This window comes from Xenopus laevis, chromosome 8L, assembly GCF_017654675.1.
Source record: "Xenopus laevis strain J_2021 chromosome 8L, Xenopus_laevis_v10.1, whole genome shotgun sequence".
NCBI lineage: Eukaryota > Metazoa > Chordata > Amphibia > Anura > Pipidae > Xenopus > Xenopus laevis.
The window spans coordinates 131,846,401-131,856,757 of record NC_054385.1 but is presented as its reverse complement, the minus strand read 5'-3'; the positions used below and the strand labels follow the sequence as shown (position 1 = coordinate 131,856,757).

Here is a 10,357-nt window from a genome sequence, read left to right as displayed (position 1 = left end):
GCAGCAGCTTTGTATTTCAGCAATCTGGTTGCTGGTGTAGAAATTACAGAGCATTTGTTCTTAGATGGGGGGGGGTCAATGACCCCCATTTTTTAGCTAGAAAGAGTCAGAAGAAGAAGGCAAATAATTCAAAAACAATAAAGAAAAAATGCAGGCCAGTTGAAAAGTTGCTTAGAATTAGCCATTCTATAACATACTAAAAGTTAACTTAAAGCTGAACCACCCCTTTAACTTTATATGAATTATATATGAATTGACTAATGATGTCATAATGCCCCAACATCCTGGTCTTTATTGTCCAGCTTGTTTTTCCAGGTGGGTCATGTGATGTTTACACAGGTGCAGGTGGTTATGTCACAATTGACTTATGATGTCATAATGCCCAACATCGTGGTTTTAGTTGTACAGCTTGATTTTCCAGGTGGTCATGTGATGTTTACACAGCTGCAGATGGTGATGTCATAATGTCCCAACATCTAGGTCTTGACTGGCCAGATTGTTGACAGATCAGTTGGTGTTCAGTCGCAGTAGAGTTAACAGCTCTGCTGCTTTTGTCATCAACTATCTTAGTTTGTGCCAGTGTTATTACTGTGTACCAAACTTCATCAGATTTAAACTTTTTTAGACTTTTATCACATTTCATCAAACTTCATCAGACTTAAACTTCATTAGATTTTCATCAAATTTCATCAAAAGAATTGACATTTAATCAAGTAAGTGCTCGGCTTTCTATGTTCAGGGAAGTAGTGTGAGAGCCTATATTGTGGCCCGCACCTTAGTTCTACTTATAGGATTGCCATTCCCTCATTATAGCAGGCGGAAGGCAGTTCGGGGAGATTGTCGGCCCGCAGAAGAGGCGATTAGTTGCCAGGCGACTAAATCTCCCCGAATCTGCCCGTGTGCCCCTGCCCTTAGAAGCGCAACACTACTTACTACTATGTACAGGGGCAGTTGCTGTTACCATTTCATTACTGACTTTAACTGGGAATAATATAATTGTATTGGGTTGTTTTATCTATGGAAAGTTCCTTTTGTTTCCAAATACAATTAGAGATAATGACCTATTTATCACTGTTTATGTTGCAGGAGTAGAACAATGTCGAGAAGAGAATGTCGATGTTTAAGAATTATCCGAAATGTATTTCGACGTAAAAACGAGGTAAGGCGGCTCTGACCCTTTCTCTGTGTGACGTCAATGAGACTCGGGCGGAATGAAGAGGCTCAGGCTACACCTGATTAAAGGGGCAGCGCAGGGCGATTATTCCTATTAAAGCAAATACTGTTCCCTGAATGTACAGAGATTTCCTACTGACTCCTCTTTATTCTTATTTACAGGTTCATCCTCTGATCATCGATGATACTGTGAGTCCCACTTTTAGCCATTATTACTATTTATATTTCCTTTAACATAAACTGGCACATTTACACTAAGATAGTGACACCTTTATCTCACCCCCAATTTCCACTTACCATTAACAATAATAAACAGAGCAATGTCCATAACTATAAATCATATATAAATATATATATATATGTACATGACACAAAACTGCTGTCTTTATATGTTTCTAACTATATATGATTCTAACAAAATCCCATACGTGTTTATTAAATTCAGAAGCCGATGAACTACAACGTGCCGACCCCCGTGCACCTTTTCCAAGTGTCGCCGGTGATGTGTCCAGAAGCACGGATAGAGAAAGACGAAAAGGAGATCGAAAAAACGGTTATAAAAGAAGAAACCGTAGAGGAAGAGAAAATAGAAATCGAGGTGCTTCTTCCCCACAATAAATCTGATTTATAGATTATAGATAATGTGTCTATGAAACATTGGATTTTGCTCTAAACTCTTTTCTTTTCAACTTTATTTTGTAGGATTGTGAAAGCAGCTTTTCTGACCCGATTCAGATGACTCCTAGTTCTGGAGCGATATTGATGGTCGTACAAGAAGCTGAGATAGAACAAGGTATAGTAGAATTTCAGTAGAATCTGTGTCCTATAATGTTAATCATTGCTGTATTGGCAGTGCCCATACTCTGTGCCCCCCTGATATTAAGTATACACTATACTAGATATTACTGGCTCCCAGTACAAATATTAATATACTCAACACGTTGCACTTGTGCCAACATAGAATCATTGCCCCTTTGTAAATATTCCCTGAGCAATTTCCCTGTTGGTTGGAGCCATGTACTGGTCACTAATCAAACCTCCATGTCCAACACTGCTCAGCCAGCCTCTAACTTAGTTCCCCATGACAAACCTAATGGATTATATATTGGTTCCTACAGAATCCACTTCAGAAATCGCCCCTGCTGTTTCCTTACCAGCCGACTGTACTGAACTGCTGGAGAGATATGCGCGCCGTCAGATGGAAGGAAAAGTAAGTAAATAAAACTTATTGGTACAAAAGCACAACGATCACTTTAAAAAAGTGTCATTTGATTCCCAGGAAACTCCCTGTACAGTTGGGAATCCCAATGTGATCTTTATATATTTCTCTTTCCAGGATCTTACAGATGATTCAGAAAGCAGTACTTCATTGGTGACGGAATATCTAGAAGAGTCAGAAGCAGCAACAGGCAGTGACGATAGCTTAGAATTCCTATCTGAGCCGATTATGATTGATCCAAGCTCCGGGGCAATGCTGATTGTGGTCCAAGAGGCCAAGACAGGTACAGTGTATGATCCATCCCTAGTTCTTGTACTGTCTGTGGCCAAACTACTTAACTATATGTACATTTAGCATGCAGTGTATTTGGAAATTTATATTTGTTGCTATATTGTTCTATTGGCCCAGTGCTGACAAACTCTGTTATTTACTATTTTATTTCATTTTGATTATTGCAGATGAGCCTGAACCACCAGTATTCTGCAAAGGTTTCCATATGCCTTCCCCGGGCTCGGACACTTCTTCATTAGAGATCGAGTATCAGACAGAAGAATCAGATATAAGAGCCGGAAGTGAAAATATAGTAAAGATTGAGTATTCTTCAGAGAGCAATGAAAACACTTCTGATTTGATATCCGAGGATCTGCCTGAAGACTCGTATACCAGACCAGGCAGTGAAAGCAAAGTAATGATTAAGCATCCTTCCGAAGAATCCTCATATTCATCAACAACCAGCGTGAATATGTCAGAAAGCGAGTATCTATCAGGAAGCAGTTACAACACTTCAGTTTCCCTATCCAAGTATCTGCCGATAAGATATTCCGATGTGATATCCGAGCATCTGCCTGAACACTCGGATACCAGACCAGACAACGCAAACATAATGATTAAGCATTCTTCTGAAGAATCATCATATGCATCAACAACCAGCGTGAATATGTCAGAAAGCGAGTATCTATCAGGAAGCAGTTACAACACTTCAGTTTCCTTATCCGAGTATCTGCCGAAAAGAAGTGAAAGTGTCGATGTAGCTGTAGAAGAGAAAGTGTCCTCTGAGCAGAAGACACCTCCAGGTAGAGCATTGATGCATTTTATTCTTCTATGTGCAACCCCTTTCTATTAGAACCCTGCTACTAGTCTATCCCTCAGTCTTCCAATAATATCGATGGGTGGGTGGTTACATTATTCCCCCTTGTTTATTTCAGTATTCCGTGCACCAGTCGACAGTATGGAAGGTTTCGTTGTTAGTTCAAGGAGAGAGCCAGGAATTCCAGAGAAGATACCAGTTCCACTTGGCTCCATCAATGTAAGTTCCAAACTCTGATATATGACTTTAATTGTTCTCATTCAGGTTGTTTTTTGCTTCTCATTTACCATACACATTGGAAAAGCTTTAAAACAATATCAAAAATAATTTTTCTTTTTAGGTTCCCCGAGCTCCTCAAAATTCCTTTGTTCGGGCAGAGAGAGGAGGCACTAGAGGTCCATGTGCACCAGTCGACAGCATGGAAGGTTTCATTGTTAATTCAAGGGGAGAGCCAGGAATTCCAGAGAAGATACCAGTTCCACTTGGCTCTATCAATGTACGTTCCAAACTCTGATATATGACTTTCATTGTTCTCATTCAGGTTGATTTTTGCTTCACATTTACCATACACATTGGAAAAGCTTTGAAACAATATAAAATGTTCTATATATATATATATATATATACATATGTGATTATACACGGCCTGTAGTCTCAGACTTCTGAATTAAATATCATTTTTCTTTTTAGGTTCCCCGAGCTCCTCAAAATTCCTTCGTTATTGCTTGTTCTGCCCAGAGAGCAGCGTTGGCAGAGAGAGGAGGCACTGGCGGTGCATTGTAAGTTAAATCGGTACCAATCGATGAACATAAAAGAATATTTATGCTTTTCTGTGCACTGGTGGAACCACAAACATAGATAATTTAACATTATCCCATTAATTAGTAAACCAGGCTCTTCCCAATGCCAATGTTCCACCCATATAGCCCCTATTTACTCCCACTGGTCCCCATCAGAAGGCCCATGTTGGCTTGTGCTGTTGTACTTCAGAGAAGTTTTTGGGCATTTAGTATAAGCACCTTCAGTGGGAATTCTATAGGCCTAACACTCACGTTTCTTTTCTTTTTCAGTCGTCAGGATTCATTGATCTCCACTGACAACTTCCGGTTCTGCCGATGGCTTGGCCAGGGAACTTTTGGACAGGTGAGTTACTCGTCCCTGGTTAACATTAGGCTGTTAGTTGCCACTTGCAGAGAAATATAAGATTCTCGTTCTCATTCCAGGTCTATCAGGCAGAACATAAGGAAACGAGGAAGATGCTCGCCATCAAACGCGTCGACAAGCAGCATTATTCGGAAAATAATATCGTTGAAATGTTAGTAGCATTTATTCTTTTACTAACAACTGCACTGGAGCAATTTCTCATTGTAACCAATGAAATATTTCACTTACATACAATTAATTGCTGTGGGTGCTGTGTGACCTATACATTCCCTTGGCTCATTCCCTGGCTCTGTCCTGACATGTTGGTTGGCTTCTGTTTCAGGCTTTTCCTGGAGAGAGACATATTGAGATTGGCGAGGAACTCCAGGAACCCTTTCCTTGTGAGTCTGTTCTGCTCTTTCCAGAGTGAGCACCATGCGTATATAGCCATGGAATTCGCCGCTGGAGGCAGTTTAGCGTCCCGGCTGAAGAACGGAGCTCTCCCCTATGAAAGCACTTTGTAAGTATCACTGGGTAACTTCCTGCAATTCCTGTATATTCCCCATCTACTGTGTGTGTGTGTGTGTCTATAACAAGTGATTATGTGTTTATTTCACAGATTCTATTCTGCGTGCATCGTCCTGGGGATCAAGTTCTTACACGAGAACCATATTGTCCACCGGTAAGTACTAGAGAGACAGGCAACCGGCTTGTAGCTCGGGGGTCACATTATATTGGGGCAACTGGGTGTATTTCACTCCATTGATAATCTGTGGGAAATGTCCCCACTTTCTAACATAGGATCTATAAAAGCTATTATGAATGGGAGGCATGTGGATATAAAGGCTGTGCCATTCATAACAGCAGGAGTAACTATGTCAATGGCCTTAACCTTATGTATAGAACGTATATCACTTGGAATGTGCTGGAGCACTGGGGGGAAAGGAGGCTTGTGGGTTCTATGAACATTATGCTGATAGTGGATAGAGGCGACACATAAGGGTGGGGACGGGGGATTCTCTGATTATAGGAAAACACATACTGTGCAGTGGGACCTGAGGGCTGTAACACTACAAAGCACATTATAACCAATAACTTTATTTCTTTCCTTGCAGAGATTTGAAGCCTGATAATATAGTCCTAGACAGCGCTGGTTATGCCAAATTGGCAGATTTTGGACTGTGCAAAACAGGTAGGAAATTGTGTTATAATTATAAAACATATACAGGACTGGCCCTTTAATGTGTCCATATTATCCCAGGCTAAGGCTCCAGCACACTGATCAAGTTAATGCTGGAGTCAATGGAGATATACAATTCTCATGGTAGTTTTAATAATGAGGTTCAGTTAAGGGCATTTTTCTCTATATATTCTATGCACCTTTACACCAGTTAGAAGATAATGACAATCCATTGATTATAAACTAACACACAGTTTTGCTTGTACTTAAGGAATTGACTACGGAACGGAAATGACGCACGCATGTGGGACGAAATGTTACTGTACCCCTGAACTGTTCTGGGGAAAGAGCTATAACAGAACAGTGGACTGGTGGGCTTTAGGCGTCACTATATATGAAATGGCCGTTGGGAAGGTAAGTACAAAGCACCCATTGATTTGAATTGATCCCATTAGACTCTAGAATTCTCTTCCCATAATCCCTTGCAATAATCCCCTCATTATATCCCCTCCATATAATAACAGAATCAGCTCAGAAACGATTGCCCTGCTGTAACCCTGTTGCCCCTGTCCCTAAAGAAATGTCTTTTTGTTTCTGCAGTTGCCATTTACTGGAGTAGATGAGAAGTTGAGTGAAAACGTCAGGTTTGCAGAACCAAGATATCCACCCCGTCTGGATAAGAGAACTGTTGCAATAATAAAAGCAGTAAGTTGTCACATGGTATCACTGACTAACCCACTGGGCTGACATTCCTCTCATATGTCTGTATGAGATATATATATATATACACACACTACTGGCTTTTATTTACACACTAGTTGACACTGTGATTGGGTTGTTAAACTGCGCTATGGGCTTGTGAGTAACTATTATTTTCCTTGTGCAGCTCCTAAAGAAAGAGCCGACATTACGTCTGGGAGCAGATAAAGACGATGGGGAAGAAGTGCAGAAATTCTGTTACTTTGAGGTAAGTTCATGTTTCAGGGCAGATGTATTTGGGAATGGGGGCAGATTTTTTTATTGAGTTTCATAAAACAAATCCCATCATTCAGCAGAAGATAAACCAGCTTTTATTTCTATTTCTAGCCAATAGACTGGAAAGCTCTGGAAGACAGGCAGTTGCCGGCGCCATTTATTCCCAGCCAAGATGTCCATGTTGCACAAGAAGAACAACGTGGTATTGGGGTTGCAACACCCCCACAAGGAATGTGGCCACTTCCCTCAGCCATGCACGAGGCATTCGCAGAATTTGAGGAGTTGCCAGAAGCTTTATAATATATATATATATATATATTTTTGTACTAAATGATATTTATTATATATTTATATTTTTGTAGTAAATTATATTAAATTTATTATATGTATATATATATTTATTTCATATATATATTTGTATATATAAATATATGTAACATGAAATATATCTTTATAATAAACAAAATCTATTTTGATACATGTGTGTGTATTGTATATTATTCTAACAGCGGTCAGTGAATGTTGGGCAGTGATGGAGCCAAATGTTCCCAGCAGGGTCTCTGTCATGGGTTGGGGGGTACACGAGTCAGTGGGCAGGGTTGTACTGATCCTGGGTGGGGTTTTTCAGAATGGGAGTGTCCAGTGTAGTTCAGAGGTGAGGTGTTTCATGCAAGGGAATCATCGGGGCCCTACTGTTCAAGGGGGCCCAGGTGCTAATTAGGCTTGAGTCCTATGTTGGGTTGAGTACTGATATAGAAAAGGAAAATATGCTAAATCAGTACTTTTTTTCCAGTGTATACTATACAGGAGTTAGAGTTCATAGCTGCACTGTTGGCACAGCTCAATGTATGTAAACAAGGCGCCAGGGCCTGATGGCATACACCCCTAGGTTCTAAGAGAGCTTAGTTTAGTTTTAGACCAGCCTCTATTTCTGATTTTCTCAGATTCACTTTCATCTGGTATGGTGCCTATGGATTGAAGGAAAGCTGATGTCATTCCAATATTTAAAAAGGGATTACGATCTCAGCCTGGCAATTATAGGCCAGTAAGTCTGACATCTGTGGTGGGCAAATTATTTGAAGGCTTGTTAAGAGATCACATTCAAAATGTTGTCCTAGTGAATGTCATTATGAGCAACAATCAGCATGGCTTTATTAAGGATAGGTCATGTCAGACTAATTTGATTGCTTTTTATGATGAGGTAAGTAAGATTCTGGACAGTGGGGGGCAGTAGATGTGATCTATTTGGATTTTGCCAAAGCGTTTGATACTGTGCCCCACAAACGACTGCTTTCTAAACTAAGGTCTGTTGGGCTTAATGAAGTCGTTTGCACATGGATAGGAAACTGGCTACAGGATCGGGTACAGAGGGTGGTTGTTAATGGGACATTCTCTACTTGGAGTAAGGTTCTTAGTGGGGTCCCTCAGGGCAAAGTATTGGGGCCACTTTTATTTAACTTGTTCATTAATGACTTAGGGGAGGGTATTGTAAGTAATGTATCAGTGTTTGCAGATGAGACAAAACTATCAGCCCAATTAATTCCATCCAGGATGTGGCACTTGCAACAGGATCTTGACTAACTGGCAATCTGGGCAGCTAAGTGGCAAATGAGATTCAATGTTGATAAATGTAAAGTCCTGCACCTGGGATGTAACAATATCCACTTATAAACTTTTTTTCGCAAACTGAACTCAATGGTTACCACCCTTTACTGGGCAGCTGTAACCCCCCCCCCTGAATAGCAATAAAATCTCTGCAACTCCCAGTAGACGCAGGTGGAATAGCTGCACCCAATCTATACTATTATTACCTGGCCACCAAACTGGTATTCGCTGGATGGTGGGCGGCCCCTTCCACTCAAAATGCAGCCACTAACTTAGAGGTTCAAATTGCCGGATCTTACGAAGTCCTTAAAAATATGCTTTATTGGGGGGACTAAAGTCTATAACACACCTACCCAATTAATGTCGTCCACATTTCAAACATGGAAAGTAGGAGCTTTTCCCCAGAGATGCAGCACACTACTCAGCCAATCTACCCCTCTGGCACAACCCACAAATTGCCCAACTACATACCATTCCTGATCCAAAAATATGAGCCCAATACAATATAAAATACCTGGGGCAAGTATAACCCAAGGAAAACTAATCACATTTGATGACTTAAAAGCTACATTTATACTACCTAATACGGTGTTTTTAAGGTTTTTGTAACTCCGACAAGCTCTCACCACCTTCACCCAAACACCTTACCCAGGCAACTTGAAGAGCTAGCCTTTACACCCAACTTGGCTAAACCAGTGTCACAATACTATGCTTTGCTTAATACGCCTACACAAATTATTTGATAAATGATTACTAGATATCCCCCCATCTCGCCTCAGAAATGTGGAGGGACATTTTAGGATGGTGTTTAGCAAGTGAGGGAATACAGGGTTATGGGAGATAGCTCATAGTACAAGTTGATCCAGGGACTAGTCCCATTGCCATTTTGGAGTCAGGAAGGATTTTTCCCCCTCTGAGGCAAATTGGAGAGACTTCAGATGGGTTTTTTTTTTTTTGCCTTCCTCTGGATCAACTGGCAATTAGGGAGGTTATATTTAAACTTAAGGTTGAACTTGATGGATGTGTGTCTTTTTTTTTATCTAACTTACTATGTACTATGAGTACATGCAATACAGTGGGGTTTTAATTGGAATACCCCTATCTCTTGCCCATGCGGTGGTCCGTGGGTACCCTGCAGGGGGAGTTGGGTAGGATGCAAGCAGCAAAAGATTATATTACTTTCAGGTATGTTTGGCAATCCTCACAGATGTGACATCACTTCTTGTTTTAGTGACATCCCTCTGCGATTACACAACACTCAGCTGGTCATTGGTTGGAAAGTTTATTACAGGCATGGGATCTGTTATCCGTAAAATCCATTATCCAGAAAGCTCTGTGGCTGTCTCCCATAGCCTCCATTTTATTTAGAAAAAAGTTGGTTTGTAGGAACCTTACCAATTTAAACAAATCACTTCCTGAAGGGAGGGAGGTGTGTATCACTTATTCAATTTAAGCTAAGACCAAGAGAAAAGAAGTAAAAACCCCCAACCAATTGGGAATTAAACAAGTGCTTACAGCAATAATTTGATAGGTTGAATATTAAATATGGTACCACTAATTACTGGGTTAAAAGGGTGATATCTATGTGCTTAAATCATCGATTGATTGCTTGTAAAAATATTTAAAAGCGCTGAGTGAGTTAGTTCTATAAGACAATTCTTATATCAGAATTATATAAAACACGAGTCAAACACCAATAAGGGAATACTTTTTAAGTTCTTGTGCCACAACCTACATGCAATCACAGATTGTGAAAACAATTAAGTAAAATCGGTTTTCTGAAAGACAGTCAGAGCTGAAAATAGAGAAGAGGTGGAGAAGTCCCAAGAAACTGCTGCCTGGTTGTTTTTCTAGGCCCTGGGACCCCACACGGGGAGAAAGTAGGATACTGGCTACTGTGGTCTCAAGTCTACCTTGCTGTCTTAAAAGGAGAACTGAGCTTCCCTAAAAAAACACAAATCTACCAATAAAAGGG

General features: G+C 40.4%; 2 protein-coding genes across 3 annotated transcripts; both read left to right on the top strand.

Moving 5' to 3' along the window:
- Window positions 1-211: 211 nt before the first annotated feature.
- On the top strand, window positions 212-2,765 carry LOC121397258. Its single transcript, XM_041573744.1, has 6 exons — window positions 212-1,159; window positions 1,336-1,362; window positions 1,619-1,771; window positions 1,876-1,966; window positions 2,292-2,383; window positions 2,510-2,765. Exons 1-6 carry the CDS (start codon window positions 1,097-1,099, stop codon window positions 2,744-2,746), a joined length of 663 nt encoding a protein of 220 aa, XP_041429678.1. The 5' UTR covers window positions 212-1,096; the 3' UTR covers window positions 2,747-2,765.
- Window positions 2,766-2,888: 123 nt separating this feature from the next.
- Window positions 2,889-7,093, top strand: LOC108705938 (serine/threonine-protein kinase N1-like). 2 transcript variants are annotated; one of them, XM_041573743.1, is made up of 13 exons: window positions 2,889-3,465; window positions 3,598-3,698; window positions 3,820-3,975; window positions 4,170-4,258; window positions 4,550-4,622; window positions 4,703-4,794; window positions 4,966-5,142; window positions 5,242-5,304; window positions 5,738-5,814; window positions 6,074-6,216; window positions 6,403-6,507; window positions 6,689-6,769; window positions 6,889-7,093. In XM_041573743.1, the coding sequence occupies exons 1-13, from the start codon at window positions 2,889-2,891 to the stop codon at window positions 7,075-7,077; spliced, it is 1,923 nt and encodes a 640-aa protein (XP_041429677.1). In that variant the 3' UTR covers window positions 7,078-7,093. The 2 variants fall into 2 exon arrangements, with proteins under 2 accessions (XP_041429677.1, XP_041429676.1); XM_041573742.1 differs by having other exon boundaries at window positions 4,703-5,142.
- The last annotated feature ends 3,264 nt before the right edge of the window (window positions 7,094-10,357 follow it).